The sequence below is a fragment of the Leptosomus discolor genome, chromosome 5 (assembly GCF_034619465.1).
Source record: "Leptosomus discolor isolate bLepDis1 chromosome 5, bLepDis1.hap2, whole genome shotgun sequence".
Classification (NCBI taxonomy): Eukaryota; Metazoa; Chordata; class Aves; order Leptosomiformes; family Leptosomidae; genus Leptosomus; species Leptosomus discolor.
In genome coordinates this window covers 27,990,295-28,012,391 of record NC_141395.1, presented here as the reverse complement: position 1 = coordinate 28,012,391, position 22,097 = coordinate 27,990,295, and the positions used below count along the sequence as shown (strand labels likewise).

The 22,097-nt window shown below is 43.4% G+C and overlaps 1 protein-coding gene across 1 annotated transcript; it reads right to left on the bottom strand.

Annotated features, from left to right (window-relative positions):
- Positions 1-8,767: 8,767 nt before the first annotated feature.
- Positions 8,768-18,212, bottom strand: C5H2orf80 (chromosome 5 C2orf80 homolog). Its single transcript, XM_086464974.1, has 8 exons — positions 18,172-18,212; positions 17,444-17,525; positions 16,838-16,920; positions 16,603-16,690; positions 16,115-16,192; positions 10,247-10,334; positions 9,560-9,678; positions 8,768-8,854 (listed from the first exon to the last, which is right to left on the bottom strand). Exons 1-8 carry the CDS (start codon positions 18,210-18,212, stop codon positions 8,768-8,770), a joined length of 666 nt encoding a protein of 221 aa, XP_086321100.1.
- Positions 18,213-22,097: the final 3,885 nt, after the last annotated feature.

Sequence of the window (22,097 nt, the reverse complement as noted above, 5' to 3'; positions counted from 1 at the left end):
ATGAAAGGATTTAAAATTAAACATATACTAGATAAGGTTGCAGAGTGTCCTAGTAGTTCTGTGCTCTCTGTGCTGCTTTCTCTTTCCAAAAGTCTCCAGTACCTTGCTGAAGAGCAGTAGTATATTTGCCTAACTATGCCTGGAAAAAAAAAAAAATCTAGACTCCACTATGTAAATGAGAAGAGGTATGTTAAGATGTGAGATCCCTTAACTGTGTTGTGTGATATTTTTATTATGGCTCTCATTCATTATTGCACAGAGTGCCTGCTGGCACAGGATTCTGTGATGATTAGTAGGCATGTACATAATTACTTGAATGGTAATTAATGCTGCAATAGACTTTTTCCAGCGTAAACAAGATGTCCTGTTTCTAATCCACACTGGTATGCTTATTTAATTCCTTTTGCATACAGAATAGCTGGCAACTGAGGGATTTGGCTCAATCTCCAGCTGCAGCAGGTCAGCGCAGCTCTGAAGTTAGTAAAGGAAGGGTGACTGACACCAGCTAAACATCTAGTTCATGAGATACAGGTTCACTAAAACATGCTATATAAAGGTGGTGTGATTTAAAGAACTGGAAAAATTCTTTCTAGAGCAATCAGCTGGGAAAAGACTGGAAAGCTTTGCTGGACTGGTGGTAGCATGGAGCAGCTTGTTTGCATGAAGAATTTGATGCCAAGTACAGTGTTCACCATGCTCTGAGCTCCTCTGCATCTTTCTGTCCTTTATCTCCTCAGTCAGTACTTCACTGGATATAGCTCTTAATGGGACTTACTTTTCTGTTCCACAGTACATAATAATTTAAATAACTGTTAAAGGCTCAACTGCATATTGTTAACCCTGGTAAATACAGAGCTAGAATCACTTCCTAGATCAAGACTTGTGAAACTGGGGAAAACTTAGATGAAATAATCAGACCTTCCCATTAATAGCTATATCCAGTGAAGTAATGACTGAGAAGCTCTACACTTACCAGGGTTAGCAATATGCAGTTGGACCTTTAAGAGTTATTCAAATTATCACGTCCTGTGCAACAGCTGGAAAATTTTGAATATTTTTTGAAGTATTCTCCCTCTCCCCTAAAATGTGAGGGAAATCATTTTTCCCTCTGGACTGCACAACTTTAATTTGTTTGTAGTACTGAAGGAAGATTAGTTTGAACAAGGATTTTGGAATGCATTCAGTGTTTATTTAGCGTGGGAGCAATAACTCAGTGCAAGTCAGCCAACCTCTACAAAGAGACTATTTTGCATTTACTACACCTCAGTCAGGAAATATTCCATATTCCCTGGGTTTCAGTAAACACTGTTGGCCCTTGAAGTTGGGCGTTTCATACAAGATCCAAGAGCCACCTAAACATCGAGGGAGCAGATCTCAGGGAGATGGGTGTAGCCTGGCACTGATGGGGAATCATCAGTGAGCTCCAATATTTGGCCTTGGACCTTCTTTTTTTAATAGAGCTGCATTTCGTGGGAAACAGAATTCTGCAGTGGCAAACACAGCAAAAATGTAGGAAAGAGAAATTTAACTGATTCTGACATTACTGAACAAGACAGAGTACAGAAAAAGGCAAGTTTCCCGGCTACTATGTGCATTTCTGAGAAACTGTGTTGTATTCTGGAGGTGGGATTGTGAAGAGAGTTTGAAGCTAATAGCAGAGGTTTAATTCTCACCTACATGGAGGAGCTCAGGAGTGCCAGCAAATGGGTGTGATCATGTGTGTGGTAGGAAGTAAATGGAGCATAATTTATGATTTGAAGAAATGAGATTTATAAGGTCTCTACATTGTGACAATAGGAGAAAAATGTATTCATGTGACTTTGAGATGATCTGTGGTGCTTACTTGTGACTGGGCATGAATAATGTGGCCTTTTCAGAATTACGCTACTAAAAGACATTAACCATGTTACTGCATATGCTCCCATTATATACTGGTGTGCAGGCAATTGCCATGTGGCAAACTGAGCTGTGTGAAGCATGGGCATGTGGAGTGTTCCTGCTGCTATGGCTTATGCTGTATAGTGTATCTTATTAACCGGAGATGTACTTCAGCAAATATTAATTCTTTGCGTGACTTTAACCAACACAGCTTTTAAGTTAGGAAAGCCATACCCATTGCAAATCTGACTTAACATATTCTTGAGTCATTGAATCATAACATAGTATGGTTATGAGCAAGTTGCATACACCAGCCCACAGCAGAACTTGATATCAGCTGGCCCTGCTAGCCCTTCCCCTGGGCAATATGAAAACATTCTTTATCTAGAAATAGACACTTAGGTTTCTTTCAGCATCTCCAAGTTATGAAGAGGCCCTGGAAATAGCACTGATATTAAATAGATTATTTCCTTCATCTCCAGTGAAACTTTCATTGCCTTACTGAACTTTGCCTGTCTCCTGAGTTACTTGAAGAGACTGTATAACTATATTCTTAAAGGATAAACTATACTAAATTTCTCAAACTGTGATACACTGCCAAGCAGAACTCACTTGCAGGATTACATGGCAGGACCTGATGGAGTTGCAGAGACTGGAACACTTCTGGAAGTCAGGATAGTCTCACCTTTTTAAAAAGTACCGATGTCCTAAGTAACTGGGATTCTGATAAATCATCCAGCTGCATTTTTCCACCCAGATGGAATTGCATTGTTTCACATAGGAACGCAGGTCAAGGTGGTCACTGCTACACTCATAGCAGTGGCCCCAGAAGCTCTCGTCTTCATTAGAAAAATGATCTGAAATATAAGCATTTGCAAAGACTCATAGTCCATCCCAGTGTCTGTGTCAGAGCAGGCACTGGCATACTGGGGCTTCCACTAACTTTTCCCATTTTCGGCAGTTTGCTGAGGCGAAAGCTGAGAGCTGTGAGCAAACAGTGTGGTTGCTTTTATATACCACAGTCCTAATGCTGCATCTACAGAAAGTAGCACAAAAGGCCCCATTCTAAGCTGCAGGGAGATCTCATATTTTGTTTTTGTTGCAGTTATGCCATTTATTGCAGTTATGGCATTTATTGCATTGACCATGTGGGACTCCTATTTTTCTGGGTTTTGGGCTGCATTTGCGAGGGCTATGTGCAAGTGAATTATTGTGTAACTGTGGAGCAGACTACACTTTCAGCTGGTATCAGCTATTTCATGTGGTGCACCTGACCCAATGGGGCATGTGCGTATAAGGATGGTTCTTTACAGAACCTCCTTTGCCTGAAAGCTGTCGAACTCGGGGGACCTGAGCAGTTTCTGCTGTAGTCTGTTCCTCTTCTTCCCCACTCTGTCGATTACCTCTTGCCTAAGTTTATTCTGTGGTAATCTTTCTTTTTGTGAGAGCAGATGAACTTGGCTTCAATTTCAATACTTTGTCACCGACTTTATCCTGGAAACAGCAAAAGTCTGCATCTCACATGGTGGTGTTAGCTTTTGCCTGCTAATCCCTTCTGTTGTGTACAGTTTTTAACACAGATGTGTTAGGAGGAAACAGTGATGAAAATTTCAGTCCCTTTGTGGTGTGTGGTTAACTGCTGCAGCCCTGAGGACTAAAAAGATTGAAATCAAATGGTTCTTACACTGATAAACATCTAATATCTGAGTTACTGGCTAACATTGTAAATTAGTTTGGGTCAATTTTTTCCCTTTGAAAGTCTGTTTTAAAAATTCAAAGGGAGCAAGATGCATTAAACTCAAGTTGCACTCTGTCTGGAACCAGGAAAGATTGTTGTTTAGAGCACAGATAGTAAAGATTACATAAAGTAAAGATTGTAAAGCACAGCTAGTAGATTACAGAAAACTGTGTTCCTCTGTTTTGGAACTTTTCCTATGTCATTTTTTTCTTGTTTGGTACAGGGCTGGAACAAACCATGACTTGTTCTACTGTGATTATCACTTTCTTGCACCTAAATCTTACACTGTTAAAACCAAACTGCTTCATGGAATATGCAAATCTGGTTATACAAACATCTTATATCACCAGTAGGTGAGGCTTCAGATCAAAAGAAACTACTGCACTCCAAAACCAGTCTTATAATCTGTCTTGACATAATCTTATGTATTTGGGGAAACTCATTCAAGCATGTAAAGACCTTGTAACATGATTCATCAGTTAACTTGGCATGCAGATGAACACCTTTGTAGATCTAATTTACTTAAAATACCTCTATTTGCAACTACTTAGTCTCCACCTCCAGTGGAACAAATGAGTATGGCTGTAAGGAAGGAGAGCAGGGCAAGGTTTGGGAGCCTTAGTGGAGCACAGCTTTGCTTACAAGGTTTCAGATCAAAGAAAAGGGCTTTCAGTGCTCTAGCCAGAAAGGAAGGAGAAGGACAAGAGTGTCTTCTAGGGAAACAGATAGGGGGAATATGAAACCTTCCATCCTTCCATCAGAAACCACTTCACTAATGCTGTTTTTAACTGTATCCTTGTTAAGTGACGGGCTAATGCACACTCACCACTTCCAAACAGGTTAGATACCCTCCTGTCCTCTTTGGTATATTCAGCCCTATTCTTCTGAGCTTTCTAGATTATCTCAGACCACCTGCCTTCATCCTGTTGGATTTCCTTGTCATGATGTTTGCTTGACTGTTGTACTTGACTTGATGTGTTGTTGCTATTACTGTAAATACACTGTTCAGAGCTTGATTTTTGTGTGCTGGATGAATGGGTTGCTGACCTGGACTCAGTGGAACTGGCAACAGGCAGTGTGAGCAAGCAAGAGTACTTAACACAGGAAGTCAGTGCAAAGTTGTCACAGTGCTTTAATGTCACAGCTAACTCTATTTAAAAGTGTAATCCCTTGTGTATTGGATCATTTAGGCTGGAAAAGACCCTTAAGATTGAGTCCAAACATATGGCAAACTGGTAGGTAGATCTTCAGGGTGATGAACAATGTAGAGAAACAGTTATTGCTGCATGGATTACACACGAGTTCTTTGAACAGTGGCTGTTAATGCAAGTCCCCATGAAAGGCCAAGAAGTCTAGCCCTGGATGTCTTTGGCAACCACACCATATACTTGCTTTACATAAATGGGCTATGTGTTTGGCACTGACAGTGGGAATACCTGGCAGACCACTTGCATAGCAGCACCTGACTTGGTGACAGTCTGTGCAGAATTTGGCAGCTGGTGTTCTCTCTGACTCTGTTTTGCTGCAAACAAATGGCTTTTTGGAGCCAGTATGGGCTAGTTTCTGTTTTGAGCACCTCTAACCATTCTTAGATACAGAAAATGCAGCAGAGATGCTCAGTCTTTCAACCATGACTCCCCTCATGGAGCCAGCATCCATTACATTGTTTTAGAGACACTGAGTAAAACTGAATTTCTCATTGCTTTGACTCTGGTATATGCTCTTGCTGCTGGATGCCTCCTGAAGCCATATAGTCCTATGCACTTAATATGTCACATTCCATCCTGACAAAATCAATTTTTTTCAGAACAGATTGGTTATAGTTTTGTCTTACAGATAAACTGGTCTCTCACACAAAATGGGTATTTTGCCATTCCAAGATGGATGCTAGATATTTCCACCTGACATTTGACAAGGAAAAAGCTCTTCACCAAAATGAGCGAGAATTTTCAGGAATAGCTAGATAATCAGTAGTGACATGTCTGAAGTCAGGATTACTGTAGCAGAAATGAGGGGGAAATGTGGCCTTTCTTGCATGGGCAGTGCTCTAGTAACTCTGGCTATGGTCTAAAGACTGACTCACAAGCTTGTGTGGGGCAATTTAAGAAGGTAGCCCCTTTGGTCCTGCAGGTGGTATGTCTGTGCCTCAGCTGCTGTGTTGTTCACAGCCAAGAGTGTTAGCTGAAACCACCTGATTTCAGTGTCATAAACTGGACTGTGAATTGCAGCACCAAGTTGCCACCATGAGTTCTACTACTGGAATCTCTGGGGTACCATGGGCAGCTCTTAAATTGCCAAAGGGAAAGCGGATGATGCCCTATTCAGTTCCCCACTTGCTGCACAAGGCCTCAGTACCATGATTTCAGGTACTTAGAAAGAACAGACCCAGAATAGTCTCTTACCTTTCCCACTGTGGTTAGTATTGCAGTGCAGTGGTAGGCACCAACTGTGTGCATGTGACAAAGGGTGCTAAGTGTGCACATATGATCAGAGGTCTCTTCTGGGTCCTGTAGAACAAATTTGTGACTCTTCACCTCATCTGAGCTCTGAACTATGCCATTACTTTTTGCGTAGCTGAGAAAAAGAGTTTGAAGTTGTCCCAGCTAATTGGTCTGGCTGGCTAATTGGTCACAGCAAAGCCTTTTTTTTATTCAGGAGATGATACAGCTTAGTAAAGGAGGAAATTTCAAGGTGGCAGAAGGCTATCATTCACCAGTCCCACTGTGCACACACATACGAGCACTTTTCCGCACTCTGATTTTTTCCTGTCTGAAAATGTGAATGTGTGAATGACAAACCACCTGATCTGCTGGGCTTGATTTTTGTGTGCAGGCAATCAGACACCAGCCATCCAACAGGGGAGACAGTAGTGAAGAGGCAGGTACTTGCCTTCTGAAAATTAAACACTGTTTTCATACTTATTAATACAGCAAGATTTCTATTGCTTACTCCTCTTAACTCCACCAGCCTTATCTATAAAAACCAGGAAGTATTAGCCAATGAAAAGTGAAGACCGTGGAAGTAATATAATAGCAAAGACAGCACTGGAGTAACATGGCTAATCACCTATTTGTTAAAGTCTTACTGTTTATTTTATTGCAGGTCAATGAACAAAAATCAGTCATGAGATGTTAATCTCTAGCTGTTTAATCTTAACCAACCCCTCACCATTGTTCTCCTACTCACATGCTCAGCAGTAATATCCCCTCCTCCCCTCTTCTAATGACCTAATTTCAAAGTACAATTTCTCTCTGCTTTGGCTTTCAAGGGGTCAGGCTGATGCTGTTTGAGTTGGAATGAATTTTGCTCAGGTCCTAGCACCGGCTGCTGCCTACTGCTCTACTGAATTTGTTTGCAGAAACAGAAGCGTCTGTTTAGAAGCTGATGGATGCTCTGAGCTCCAGGAACAAGCCTGTGCTGAATGTGACAGGGCAGACCTGTCCCAGCAGTGAACATAGGCCATGGAGGAGAGGTAGAAACTGCGAAATGGGATTGGGCAGTGTGTTCCAGCAATCCTGCTTCCTGCAGAGTGAACTAACCATGCCAAAACAGCTGATGCTGCAGAAATTCATGGCTAAAGATTTCCTGTGCAAGGGAAGGTGATGTTGCTATTGATCTTAAGTCCCCTCTAGCCTTCTCATCTGGCTTCCTTAGGCCTTGAATTTTGGCTCATGTGGCTTGAAAGGGAAGTGGGAAAATGCATAGTCTGGCCGAGAAGCCCCATCAATATCAGCACAAAGATTCAGCAGTTAATCTGTAATTTCTGGATGTACCAAGCTGTGGTTAGGTCTTTCTCCATGGACAGCTCAGAATTGAAAGGACAGCTGTTTACAGCAACTACATTTTATTGTAGTCTGATTTTAACAGGAAATTTGTGATATGTTTTAAAAAAAAAAAAAAAAAAAAAAAAAGCTGTGAACCTGGTGAGCTGAAAGCAAGCTTTGAGTCCATGAGGACTTCTAAGAGACCCTTTGAATTCCTGATTAAGTTTAACCATTCACAGGCTTTCTTGTGTAGTGCTGTCTTTTGGCATCTCCAAAAATAGGCTCAGTGACTGAAAATCAGCGGGCAGAAGAAAAACGGGTTTGTTTCATAAGCGTTTATTGTTTTTTTTCTTCAGCAGATATTTTGCATTAGAGTACAGGCCCATCTCCAAGGCATGGGTTAACACAGCTGCACAGTATGTGACCATACTTTGGATGGATGTCTATGCCCTGGCTAGAAGTAGCTGGGAACCCTTATGTCTATCATTTTTATATGTAAAGAGTTGAAATGGAGCTTCTCTACCCTGCAGTTAGTGTTAAACACACCTCTCAGCAGTGAACACTTCTACTACCCCACTGAGCCCTGAAACTCCTATGGAATTAAGTAGAAAGAGTCCTATAGAAATACCCCATGCTGTGTGCCCAGGCTTCCAGCCAGAGGAAGAGAGGGATGTGGAAGGAGAACCACTTGCACCCAGCTCTTATCCCAAGGTAGAGTTATTACAAGGATGAGGGTTGTGACAGCTGATCTATGAAATGGGGAGTGTTCTTGGGCAGCACAGCATGGACATAACAGAGTCAAACCATTAGAGACCTACAAATGTGGAGTAGAAGACAGTTAGGTTTCAGTGCTACACTGGCACTGCAGGAAGGGGCTTTTTCTTTAGCTGAGTCCTTTAAGGAAATAAGAAGACAGGATGGTTAAAGGTTAGAGCTGAAGGAAATGGTATCATGCTGAGAGGCACAACCCTCATGTCACATGCAGGGAAGCTCATTCCTGCCCCACTCTGGAGCATGCATGAGAGTTGCATACAGCACTGTGGACAAGGGGAAGTGTGTATACTCTGCCTTTGAAGTGCTGCATCCTCTCTTAGGCTCTGTAAAGGTAGCATGGTGGGGTGAGAAGCAGCAAGGATACATTAGGAAAATGTAAGCTCCCAACACATTAGCAGGGAAGCAGAAGAGTGGTGGCAAAAGGAAAAGGAGGGAATGTCAGAGTCTTGGATACAAGATATGAGGGGTGGGAAGGAAGGAATGACTGTTAAGATCTAAAACCAACACCAACACCACCCCCAACACACGTTGTAAATGTATTACCAAAGCTAAGGCAGAAGCCATCAGTTAGCTCACCTACAGCTAAGTGAGGTACACGAAGTCTGGGTCTTTGTTATGTCTTTGCTTCCTTTGCATTCCTTGCTTTTGAATCTGTTCCAGGCTTCTCTGGAGAGATTCCTTGTTTTGCTTCTGTAGCTCCCTGCAGGATGCAAATGTTAATAAGCGCAAGCACAGCATGCAGGGCTGAATCCATCAGGAGAGATGGGGACTGCATGGCAGACCAGCTTCTCACCCGCTGTGTGACATGTGATGCACATTGAACTTGGGGCTGCGGGGGAGCCCCTTTACTCTGTCAAATCCAGCCCTGCTGCTGGAATGTTTTCTTAGCTTTCCTGCTCAGTGGAGCTGCAGCAAACAATAGGCTTTAGCAAATCATGGACAAATAGAAAAGCAGAGCCTAATTCATGTACTTGTTAGGCTAGTCTGACATTACTGGGTTCTTTATGGAGTCAGGTTTTTGTTAGTTTTGTAAAAAAAATAGTCTTCAAATGTTTCTTAACCTAAAAGTGACAGTAGTGAATGTGTTTTGCAGGGATATTAGCCAGAAGAGTGCCTTTGGTGCCTTTGATGTGTATGTTGAACATTACTGGAGTTGACTTTCCAGCTCCTGAGTGGCACCTCCTGACAAGGTATGATACACTTGCCGTGAAAGTCCAATTTAGGATTGACACTATGTTATAAATTAGTGCTACTATGAAACAGCTCATGCTAAAGAGTGCTGAGAAAGGCAGACAAGAAAGGCTTTGTGGGCTCTGGGTGGCCTGAGGTGCCGCTCTAGCTGTGACAATCAGTGGTAGTGTTGCAAAAGCAGTTTTACTGGCTTGTGCGAATTCTTCAGATCTACTTTGTCAACCTGTTGCTTTCCTCTGGTCAGTGAGTCCAGTTGCTTGCTGTCCTTTTTAGCTGTCCTTGCTGAACAAGGGTTGATCTTTTGATATGCTGCTGCTGTCTGGTACTTGATGCCTTGGAAGGGAGAAAGAGCCTTACATCATCTTGGGCTTACAGAGTGCCACCAGGCTGGTTTACAGGCCTACTGCATGGGATTAGCTGCAATACACGGTTGGAGGTAAGGGCTCCCAGCTTCAAATTCTCTAATGCTCCTGAAGTTACTCTCATTTTTGCTTCACTTGGAGAACGAGCAGGGAAGGGGTGGGGGGGTGGCTCATTCACTGGCCAGTAGCATAACTGACCTTTGCAAAAGTCCTAATATCAGTCCAAGCTTAAGAACAAACAAGTGATTGTCAGACACGAAGGCTGATTCTACTAGAAACATGTAAATTATTGTTTACCTCAACTTGAGAAAAATGCTCCTTTTGCAATTGCCATGAACTTCAGGAGCCTGAACTAGACACTGTTTCTAGGCTACAGGGAGAAAATGCCTGTACCTACCCCCCTGCAAGAGAATAGGCACAGACCAAGGTTTACACTATCCTTTCCACGTGCAGCTGTTGGAGCTCAGCAGGCTGTAATTTGGTGGCTCCCCATGTACCCGTGCCCTGGCCTTGCGGGAGTTGGGGTGAAGTGTGCTCACTTTGCTTCCAGGAATACTCTGCAGCTTCAGAGGCAGTCAGCATGGCAAATGGATGCAGGGAGAGCTTGAAAGGTCGAATCCAGTGGCCCTGGAAGGACAACAATTCATAGATTAGTATGTCTGCAGAAACTATGTGCCAAGCCAAATAGGCATACTCTTTTGTAGTAAGTGGAAAGTAAAATAACTGCTTCAGAGGTCCTGATGGACAAATGAGCCCAGCTTTGCTGGCAGTTTTTGTCCTGGCTGTTTGGCCCACCCAGCCTCTTGAAGTGCCCATCCCTGCTGTCCAGACATTTCAGTTGTCCACAGTAGCTGAACTGCTCCATTTTATAGCACTGTATGTACTAGTGCAGCCTGGGGATTGTGGTCTGCCATAACATCCTGGTGGGGCAGCCTGCAGCTGCTCAGCTGTTCACATGGCAGATCCTGACATGTCTGGGTAAATGGGTAGGAAACTCCGAGAACTGGCAGGCAGTTGGGATAGCAACCATTATGTCCATCTTGGCCTAGGATGTCCCTTCTCATGAATTAGAAATCCCACTAGGATGTGACTTAGGCTCCCTAAGTATCTATGTATCTCGGTAAGGCTAGTGCTTGATTTTCAATGAGATCTAAGCCAAGGCTTCAAAAGTGATGGGGCATAACAGGAGTCTCCACCATTTTACTTTGATGGGAAATGGAGCGAGGAAAGATAACCAAACGTAAGATCCATTCCACAGAAATGGAATTTTCAGATGGGCTGGATTCCAGCTCTTTGATTCTAGGACTCTTAAGGAGGCATAAGCTGTGCTCCAAGAGTTACTGTTAATGAAAACAATAGAATTAACCTCTTAAACTAATGAGAGCTTTGCAAAATAAATTACCCTTATTTTCCAAATTCAGCAAAGCATTTCTGTTCCTTTTTCACAGAGTGGGAATGACCTTATGCCCATGATTAAAATTAAGCAGCAGTAGAGTTAGTACAATTTTAGGCTGAAATAGAAACTGGAGATTCTGATAACAATGGCTTATCTTCCTCTGCAGAAAATTTTGTAACTTTGCTACCTCATGACCATCAAGGAAGTATATCTGAGTCCGCTAGGGACAAATTCTAGGCAAGTGCACATGAGATGAATAGAAAGACTGTTTCTGTTCTTTCTTTGTCTCTGCTTGCATAACATCAGAATATAAATCAAAGCCAAAAACCCCATAGTGTGTCCCCCCCCCCCCCCCAAAAAAAAAACAAACCAAAAAAAATCCAAACAACCAAAACCAAAAAACCATCATGGGAAACAGCATGAGTAGCTGGGAAACTTCCCAGAAAACATCACTCCTCTGCAGTATACAATGTGCGCTCAAAAAGATTTCTAAAAATATCCTGGGTAGGAAATACCTAGAGAAAAAGATCCCTGCCCATAAGAAGTGTGACAGCAAAAACATAGTGTAACGTTCACAGCAAAAGGAGGGAGAGCAGATCCACACACTTATCCCAGGAGCAGAGGGGAAGATCCCTCCTTTGACCTAACATGTTGTGAAATGCCCCTACGTGGCATCTAGCGGAATTTCTAGTTCTTGATGTGGGAAAATTCAACTAAGAGAGATTATGGCCAAGGCTGTTGTGATGCATGTAACTGTGAGATGGAGTGAGCTCTAGCCCTTTCTGGACACGGGGTGGCAGTCTATCATTAATATTCCGGCTAAGCATGACAGGTTTAAAAAAAAAGAAAAAGTGTACCAGAAACACTGTGAATTACATGTGAATCATCTATTGTAGTCTCATTACAGTTCCACAGCAACTTTTAACGGTTGCTTAGGAAACATCAATAAAGTCTGTGTTACTGAAAATAAAATCTATATATTCCAGCACAAATGCTCTTCTGTTAAATAGCTGGGCCATGCAGAACACTTTCTTGTGACCTGAGTCATGAATTAAAGATTATAATACCTCCCTTATTTTTTAAAGGGCAATTAGACTTGTATGACTAAAGATACGCTGCTGGAGAAACTTGCTCTGAACATAGGCAAGGCCCTTGTGAAGGAGGCTCTATCTCCTCGGAGCTGCATAGCTTCCTTCCCCACTCCACACTAGTGGTAACTAGAGCACATGGGTGGGAATGCTTCTCTGTAAAGCATTACACCAAAAGCCCAGGAGCTGGGCTACATTTTAGTGTGGTTGTGAGTAGCTGGACTGCCCTTTTCCTGACTCTCCCTGGCATGCTGTAAGGTAGAGGAGGAGGTGAATAGTTGAACTTCTCGCTCTGTTCGAAAAGAGAAGGCTGGAGCTAGTTTGCTATTACTAATGGGACAAAAGGGGCAAATGACTTAAGTTTAAAATCTAACATATTTTTTTAAAGGCATAGAAATTATAGGATCCAAATGCATTACGCCTTTATGCAGCAGAAGATTCCTTCTACTTTATTGCTCATAGCACACCAGTCTAGGCAGTTGGCTGGTGGGAGAAGCAGACAATAGCTTACGATTGCTATGGCCAGAGCTAGGAGTCACTGGTACCACTGAACTGGTACCTCTTCTTTGGTGTACTCTCTCAGACCTAAAGGGCAGAAGACGTCAAAAAGTGTGGGGTAGATTCTGCAAGGCATGTGATGCTAGCAATGATTAAAGCCTTTCAAGTATGTTTGGGAATGGGATACCGCTTTAAGACTGGGACTAAGTGTAGGTATTAGTGTCAGGCCAGGATAGGATTGAAGAGTTTTAACTGGTGAAATCTCTGCAGGGCCAAGGTGAGACCTGATCAGTAAAGCTGGAGAAGTATCTCCTTTTTGTCTACTGAAGGCTTTTTCTTTTTGGTATCCATCTGGTTGCTCAGTTACATTTGTCTGCTGTATCCAGTTTTGCATGGACCAAATACAGAGTTTCTTCTTCTGGTAACCTGGGGCTAATTTTCAGCAGAGGTCCAACACAGGAACAGCACAACAGGGCCAAACAAGCTGCTTCTGGCCTTTGAAGAGCAAAACCATCTCCCTGAAGGTCAGCTACTGAAGACAAAGAGGTTTTATGTGTCTGTGCTTTCCCTGCACTAGCACTTTGTTTGCTTGGGTTGGCAAAGTCCCACACCAGCATGCAGGCCAGAAAGGAACCATGAAATCTGTGATCAGCCAGGCATTTAAGCCAGGAAGAGGCATGCCAATAAAAAAACTTCATAAACTTCTAAACCCAGGAGCATATCATTCAAATATTCTAGCACATAATGGGTGACTTTTCAGACTAAAAAGATGGAGCAGGGATTTTAGAAGTAGCCCTTATGCTGCTAGAGGTTTCTGATCCCAGTGGTGGTGTAATGAGGGAAGCATCAAGAGGTCAAACCCTAGAGGTTAAATACAGCAAGCACCTTTCCTCCCCTGCCTAGTCTCAACTTCCCTTGTTTTTTCATGACTACATTCAGTCTGTCCCAATTCCTTCTATGAGGTGACTGGTGGCAAAGGAGATTCAGCTTGTGTGCAACTGGTTTCTGTATGGCATTTCTCTGTACTTCTTACTTTTCCTCTGTGCTTTTGTCCCTGCAGGCCATGGCATTGAGGGGATGCCTGTTTCCAAGAGCATGACTATTTTAATAGTCACTGCACATGTCTCCTTACATGTGTCCTCATGCCTCCTTCTCTAGTAGCTGCTGCTCTTTCTTAAATATGTTTGAGTAGAGGTGCCATGTGCTCCTCTGGCTGAAGTTTGGGCTCATGCCTGGCTGCTTACATGGGTTTCTGAGTTGAGCGGCACAGGTCAGTTCATTGTCTCCTCCCACATAGGTCACCACTGCAGCCCTTGCAGCCTGAACTCTGTCGTTCATGCCTAACACAGCACCCATGTGTGAACTTGCATGAAAGCAGTAAACTCTGCAACTTATGCCCAATATAAATAGAAAGGTATTTGAACTGGGGATGCAGTTGTCCTGATGTCTAAAACTGCTCAGGTCTTAAAAGCTCCCTAACACCTGATGGATGATTCCACACAAAGGTTTCATTCCCAAAGAGTGGGGATGTGACTTGTCTGGAAGGTCTTAAATGGTATTGGATTCCTTTGCTTATGTAAATACATTCTTAGAAATCTCAGATGAAGGGAAGCAGGAGGCACATACTCCGCTGCCTGGCTTGAGAGCTGACTAGACCCAAACAACTCTGGGGTACACGCTGACAGTAGACCATATTGTCAGAGCACTGTCCCCAAAGTAACATAGTGTCCTCCTCTCTGGAGGATTTTTAACTGCAAATAATGACCAGTGCCACAGATTGACTAGGACAGCGATTAAATGACTTGCCCAAAGTCAGATAGTCTAATCTGCAAGTCAGGGTAATGTTACCTCTTATCTCTGCAACAACTTAATTGTAAAACCTTGTGCAAGTTTTCTATTACTATTGTGTGATTTGGCACAAAGGTATTTCCAGAATCTACAGCATCTTTTTCCTGCATGTGCACAGGTAACACAGTTGACCTCACAGTCACAGAGTTGCTGGTTTGTTCTGTTTAATCTGTGTCCACCTTCCATAGGACTGCAATGCACTGCAAGTAAAAATTTGCTTAGCGCTGTTTTCTTATTCTCCTCTTTTTCACACTGCAATAAAGGGAGAATTTAAGACTCTCCGACAGGTGCCATCTCTGATCCTTTATTGGGATCCAGGAAAGATTCCTAGGATGTAGGTACTGAATCTCTTTGAACAGTGTCGTGTCATGCCTGTGCAAGAGTCAGAGTGCCCTTCTGAGAGCTGGCTTCTGTAAACATAGCACTGATTGTATGAACCTGCCTAAATATGACCCCAGATTAAGACCTGCAGTGTTGGCACACTCTGCTAAGAAGCATACAATAGTTTACCAAAAAAACCCATGGAGGTATGGAAGGAAGTCTCGGACTTGCAGGGTTAAAGGTCTCTAGCCAAATTTTGCATCTTTAGTTCCTCTGGCAAATGCCTTATCTCAGACCTACAGTACACTTTCTTAGCTGGAAGATTTATCAGCTTACAAGGGAATAAGAATGAGTCAAGGAGACGATGAAGGATCTGCAGAGTCCATACAAAAGGGGAGAGCAGAAACACTGCAGCAAGAGGTGGTCTGTGCGGGGGGAGTTTTACTTGTTTATACAACTGCTTACAGGGTATCCTGCCCAGCAAAGCAACTTTCCTCCTTGGTGAAGCCAAGCAGTGCAAGGCAGCACCAGAGGCCAGGAGCTATCAAAGATTAGGTATTGTCCCCTGATGATTTCTAGTTTGAAACCTGAGTAGACTGGGGAAGAAGACTGGGCACAGACAAATCTTTGGCAGCAAGATGACAATTGCAAAGCAAAGCACTAACTTCAGATAAAATTCACAGTTGTATCTAGCCTGTGGTCTGGAATGCTACCTGAATGCTTATATTCTGTCGTAACAAGGAGATACATGTAAGTTTCTTGTAGGATGTTGCCAGCTATCATCCACATATCCTTAACCACTGCTGGTTTAACAGTAGTGATTGCTTTCCATAGAATGAAGTCCCTTCCTTTATTAGTATGGGAGAGCTGGAATAAACAGTAGCTATAATAATAGACCCCCACACAATACAATCTGCAAGCAATTAAAGAAATGTGCTGCACTCCGCAGCTTTGACACACACCCTCAAGACTAGCAGCAGGAATGAAGTATCCCATGGATAACTACAATTGCGCATTGAGGCTTTATGCTTCATTATGATGCTGAAAGGCCACCCACAAGGCTCTAAGCTGTAATGGCAGATGTGAGAATGGAATGGTTCGACAGTGTTTACTCTGAGCGAGAAGAGAAATAATCCATGTGTGGACCCCATTCCCAGAATGCCTATGCACTACATGCTAGACCAGGCCACTACAGGTAAGAGAGATCTTCACTCACACCCCTATTAGAGATGCTAAAAAAACAACAAATCACTCACATTTACAGAGCTCTGCCAGTGTGCTGCTGGGGGCCTCATGCTGTAAATCTCAAAGATTTCTTCAATAGGAATGCTGTTCTGTGAAGAGAGAGGTTCAGCTCCCAGAAGTAATATTATTTAAAGTGAATGTATGAAATACAGATCATATCCCCTTTGAAACAGCTTTCACGTGAACTCCTAGTACTGTTTCATGCTGCTAGTACAAATCTATTGAGATCTGGTCCTGAAACTTGTCCGCCATTTTGCACTTGGGTGAGAAAAGATAAGTAACATATACACACACATAGGACCACCTGGTGAAACTGTTTACTTTGCCTTCTAAGGCTGAGCAAAACTTAATGGCTACCTGATAAAAATGAGATGGATTTGTAATATTTGCACTGCCTGTAGACTATGCTTTCAATGAACAAAGATATCCAGGGTACAGGTAGTGTTTCTAGACAGATGCCATACAGGAAAAGGTATTGCTATCTTTCTTGCCCTCTTACCATTAATATTCCAGCATATGAAGATAATATCATAGCTTTTCTCTCAATTCGGTTGGGATACAGGTATCGGTTGCTAGCTGCAAAATTCCTGTATGGTGTTTTGAACAAGAAGATTATTAGCCTGGTGTTATAAACACAAAAAGTATTCCTGGGCTCAATTAATTATTGCTTTTACTCCATCTTCACACTGGTGTAACCCACTGCAACAGCAGGGCCTGAGATTTGCAATACTCACATTTTCTCCCTTGTCAGTGCAGTCTGACCATCCAAGTCACTTAGCCACAGCAAAGCAACATTGAAGGCTACGTTGTAATGGACCTGGAAAGACAGAAGAACCTTGTGTGTTTTGTTTTACTGTAGTTGCTTGACTGAGGATGACAGAAAGACCAGAGAAATACTGGGAAACGTGAGCTGGAGCCCAGTGTTGTCTCAGCTACACCAGGTACCTCACCAGTGGTAAGGCACTTGCTGAGGTTTGAGGGGTTTTAAACACAGCCAGGAAGACTTTCTCAGCTTAGCTGAAAGATGTCTTGTTATGCACAGACAACTGTAGTTTGTGAAGAATTCCCTTTGGTTAGTTGACTTGAACTTTATCAAATGTCCTCTGTGGATGAGCTTTGTCTGAAAAATCAGCAAAAACTTGAATTATCTTGGATACACTACACCCAGATGCTATTCACACCCGATCTCTTTAGTTACTCATTTCAGTAATGAGCTTTTATTGATCAAAGTAGGAACAGGTTATTTAGCTGTACCGAACAGCCATCCTTCAGAGTTCTCAGTAGTCCTGCAGTTAGAGAGGACAGGAGGTAAGAAGTTGGGTGAGAAGTTGGGTGATTACCATGTCATCTAGAAAGGTGGGCTGCCTGTGTCCTCTTGGATCAAATTCATTTTCTCGTAGTCTGATGCCAACATAATCTGCCCTTAAAGCAACAAAATAACTCCAAATTACAACCGGTTCTAAGCAGTCCAGTGCATAAGAAATGTAATAGATGAGTCTAAAGCTAGTGCAAGACTGGGGCTAAATTTACTACAATTCAGGGCTAGGAATCTGCTGCAGGATTTCTCAGACACCTCCTATATAGGAAAGTTGCATCACTGCTAATCTTAGCTTCCCTCAAACCACACTGCTCTTCTCCCTAAATGCTATAGTATAGGAAGAAGAACAAACATGAATAAAGTATTTAAAGTCTGGGGACTCACAGACGAATTTCACTGTATAGCCAAGAGACTGAAAGAGATGCTTCACTGGTGCTGGTTCTTCTTATTTGGGGGGATGTGTGTGTGTGTGCAGTCTTTCCTCAGACTGAGTACTACTGATCCATGCAAGCAGTCCTAGGGAAGATGGGCACAGGAATTGTATGGAACAGAGGGGACACTGCTTACATCCCCTAGCAGTTGGCTGCTGGGCACTCCCGCATCAAAGAGCATGAGATGCCACTGCACGGAGGAGACCTCTTACAGACAGCAGCTGCACTGACTGCATAGCAAGGGAGGAACTCTGCACCTCCCTGGTCACTCCCACTGACTCCCCAGCAGGTTCTGCAGTTGTGGGCAGTTACTACTTACAGGAGTTTTCCAATCTCTTTCTTCAGCCGTTTTCTTTCCATACTCTAGCTGTCACTGTAACATAAGCTCAATGGGATCTAGGGGAGAGAAAAGTGCATCCTACCAAGTATCTCTGTCAGTGAGCAAATCTGAATCACAGATAGAGAGTATGGGACACTCAGAGACCCCCTCCAAAATCTGGCCAAAATAATTAATATATATTTATTTTCATCACATTTTAAATAATTAAATAGATTTTAATTAAATTAATATAATCCCAGGTAGAATTATAACAAAAGCTGAGAAAAATCTAGTTGAGAAAGAGAAGACAACATGCACAGTACTGAAAGTGAAGGTGAGGAGTTTGGTAATGGAAAATGGGCAGAATGAGCCCACTTGAGAGGAGCATCAGTCTTGAGTGTCAGCTTGCAAACTGCCTGCATACCCATCACAGTGATGTATATTCTCTCATATAATGTAATCTTTTGACCTGCTGCCACTTCTGAGTTTCTTAGCACGTGGCTTGCTCTCCCCACTGTGTGTGTACTGATCAGACCTATGTGGTACAAAGAGGCGGTGGACTGGGAAGAGGACAGGCTGGAAGAAAGAAGGTAACAGCTGGCATGACAGGACACAGCAAAAACAGAAGCCAGCACCTGCCTCACCAATTTATTGTAATATCAAAGTGCATGCTTCACTTCTCTGCTCCATAATACACAAAGTAATGACGTACCTAAGTAAGTTCTCTGTGCTGGATATTGTCTCTCTACTCTCCCTCATATATGTACACAAGAAATCATGTACTACCTGTGCCAACTCTTGGAATAGGCTTCAGAATCTGGGTTTGGAGCCTCTCTGACTTCAGGTATCTATAAGGAGGAATTCCCTCTTGATGTTGGTGTTCCTTTCTTGCCTCTGCCACTCAGTTTGTGTGCCAGGGAAATTAGGCTATGGCTTTATGCAGGACTGCAGCTTTCTCCTGTTGCTTAGAAACAATGCTGCTTAGCTGAGAGAAATTAAAAGAAAAAAACAAACCAACACAGAGAAGAGGTTAAACCCGCACCTTCAGATTGGGTTACCAGTTTCAAGCTAAATGATCCCTTTATACTTCTAGGCATTGAGTTTCACTGCTGAGTGGCTAGTTGGAAACAGAAGACTTGCTAACAAGGGAGCCAGAGACTATTCACTCAGTTTTCTGATGGATCCAATTGCTTGTAAAAGAAGCTATCAGCTTTCTCTGTTACAGCATTCAGCCGTATGGAATGGTAAAAAACTAGACCTGATACTTTCCAAGAGCCCATCTAGGGTTCCATTTGCAGTGTTTATTGCATACAGTAAGGATCCTGCTACTTGTTCTTTCATCAATTTTATGTTTTCACTCACGGTATTAGGAAAAACTCTAATAGCCAGGAAATCCCAACATGACTTACAAAATCCTGCTGTTGTTCTTCCAATGGATGCAGGGCACTCCCTGCACAGATTGCTGATGGTAGCCAATGCATTATGACGACTAACAAGTCAGTGAGAGACTATTGGATTTTGTAGATTAGGAAGGTTTGCAGGCTGAACTTCTTAATGGAATAAGCCACACCCCTCCTTGGGAATGTACTTCTCATGTCACTAACTGATTACCTAGTAAACAATAGGAATGGGTTTATGAGATGTGATCCTAGAACAAAGATTGCCTCTCTTTGTAATGGCCTAAGAAAACATAAAAGCAAGTGTATTATGATGAGACATAGATGTTTTCCAGTAAAAAGCCTACTTTGTATTTACAGGATTTGTGCTGTGTTTTCTCTTATTTCATTTCACCACTCTCTTTCCAAAGCCTGAGCTTTATGCATGTGCCTAGGGAGGTGCAAGAGGTGAAGGTGGTGGACATGGTTCTGCTACCTACCGTGTCTTTGCTATAGCAGTGGAAAACTAGGTGGGCAGCCATTGCGGGGGCGCTGGAGTTTGGCAATGGCCCCTCCTAGCAGCATCAGATGATTATGGCCATTCCCACTAATTCTATGGCAAAAGTAGCAACAAGCTTAGCAATTCAACACCTTTTGTTCCAGCTGCAGGGCTTGCAATCAAGTTGGACTTAATTTCTGAAGGCATCTGCCTGGCAAGCATCATGGCAACCCTGTGTCTCCAGTAGACCCACTGCTTGTTTGCTCTCAGAAATGCAGATTTACTGCCTGCCTTTCCTACAGATACACCTGCTCCAGGGCTTATCTGCTGGTATGGCCAGGCGTGTGAAAAGTGACCTTCACAAAGTGAACACAGCCATGCCAGGACTGACCCAAAGTCCTGCTAACCCAATCCCTCTCCTATTACATGGCAAGGGTGATACCCTGATGAAGAAAGTGAGTTTCCTGAAATGAGGCTGGTCCCTAGCCTTGGGTTGAACTCACCCCTGTTATTTCCCCCAAAGCAAGAAATGCTTCTCTGTCACTGCAAGGCAGGGAGGGGGGGTGCGCTGTGTTTGTGCTGTTCCTGGGGAAAAAAAAAAAGAACAGCGGCCACTAGTGGATTCTTGGGTAAGAGGTGGAAGAGCTGCACCAGTAGGCACTAAACTTTCTCAGTGTATTTCCCCATTCTCCACTGATTTGCAGCTCAGGACCTTCTTGAGCAAAAACTGTTGCCTTGGCAGTTAACAGCCCTTGCTGTTTTTACTTTCACAAACTTGTCCAATCACTTTTTGAAACCTGAGTATTTGACATCTGCAATATCACCCGGCAAAGATTTCCACTGTTTAAATAGGGCTGTGTGGAAAGGGCCTCTGGTTTTAAGCCATCCACTGTTAATTTAATTTGCTGACCAGTGTGCTTAATAAACCTAGTAAAGTAACTTAGTAAACTAAGAGCAAGTCTAGGCCCTTGAACTGTGGAACTTGTCATGCATGGAGCACGGAACATGTATTGGAGAAGGATACTTAAGTCTTTTCCTCACACTACAGCACATTTAATGCCAGTCACAGGTTCCCTAGAGCAAGAACTACAGCAACTGGCAGGTATGTGTGTCTAGCATCGTTATCCACTGCAGGTCCAATTTTCAGGGCTGATATGGAGGGTGTTTTGTCAATCTGCTACTTAATCAAGTTGGATGGAAGAAATTAATTTAATAATTTGCATTATTTAGTGCTCATCAGCTAATGTGTTAACAAATACCACATAAACTGGTAATAGAAGTAGGATTTAGGACTCTCGCAAAGGCTTACAATTCACATGCCTGTTGTGGAAGCATTTGTATGAGCCTTGTTTGTATTGCAAATTCCCTCTGCACCTCCACTGTACATTATTGTTCTTCAGACTACTTGGATGCTTTTTCCTTACATGTCATTTCCTTAAAACATTTGTCACATCTGCACATGCAATGTCAAATTCTTGAGGACAAATTCAAAGGTGTCTGGAAAGCAATCCATTAACGTGGACTGAAATCTAAATCACTTAAGAAAAAAACGCCACCTCCTTTTAATAGACTGTAAAATGTCACCTTTTCGCAGGTGAAACCTGCAAGCCAAGTGCTAAACTCTGTGGACGAGCAAACCCTAACTTTTGGGTGAGATCTGTCCTTCAGAACAAGCCTCGGGCTTTTCTGAGGCGTTCCAGCAACATTTTGGCTCTGCGTGCCCAGGGCAAGGAGGCGGCAGCGCCCCACGACCACGGCCTCAAAGGCAGGCACTTCCAGCCAGAAGGAGGGCGGGGCCGCGGCGGCTGAGGAGGCAGCATTTCGGGGTTCCCCTTCCCCGTGAGGTCGCAAAGGTCCCCCCCTGAGCGACGGCGGCCTGGCCCGACGTGGCGGCGCAAAATGGCGGCGCGGCTTGACCCCAGAGCGCCGGGGCCGTAGCCTCTCGGCCCGCCCGCGCCCTGAGGGACGCGGGTGGGGGCGGGGACGGGGGCGGGGACGCTCCGCTCCGCTCCCCTCCCTCCCCCCCCCCCCCCCACCTCTCCCGCCGCAAC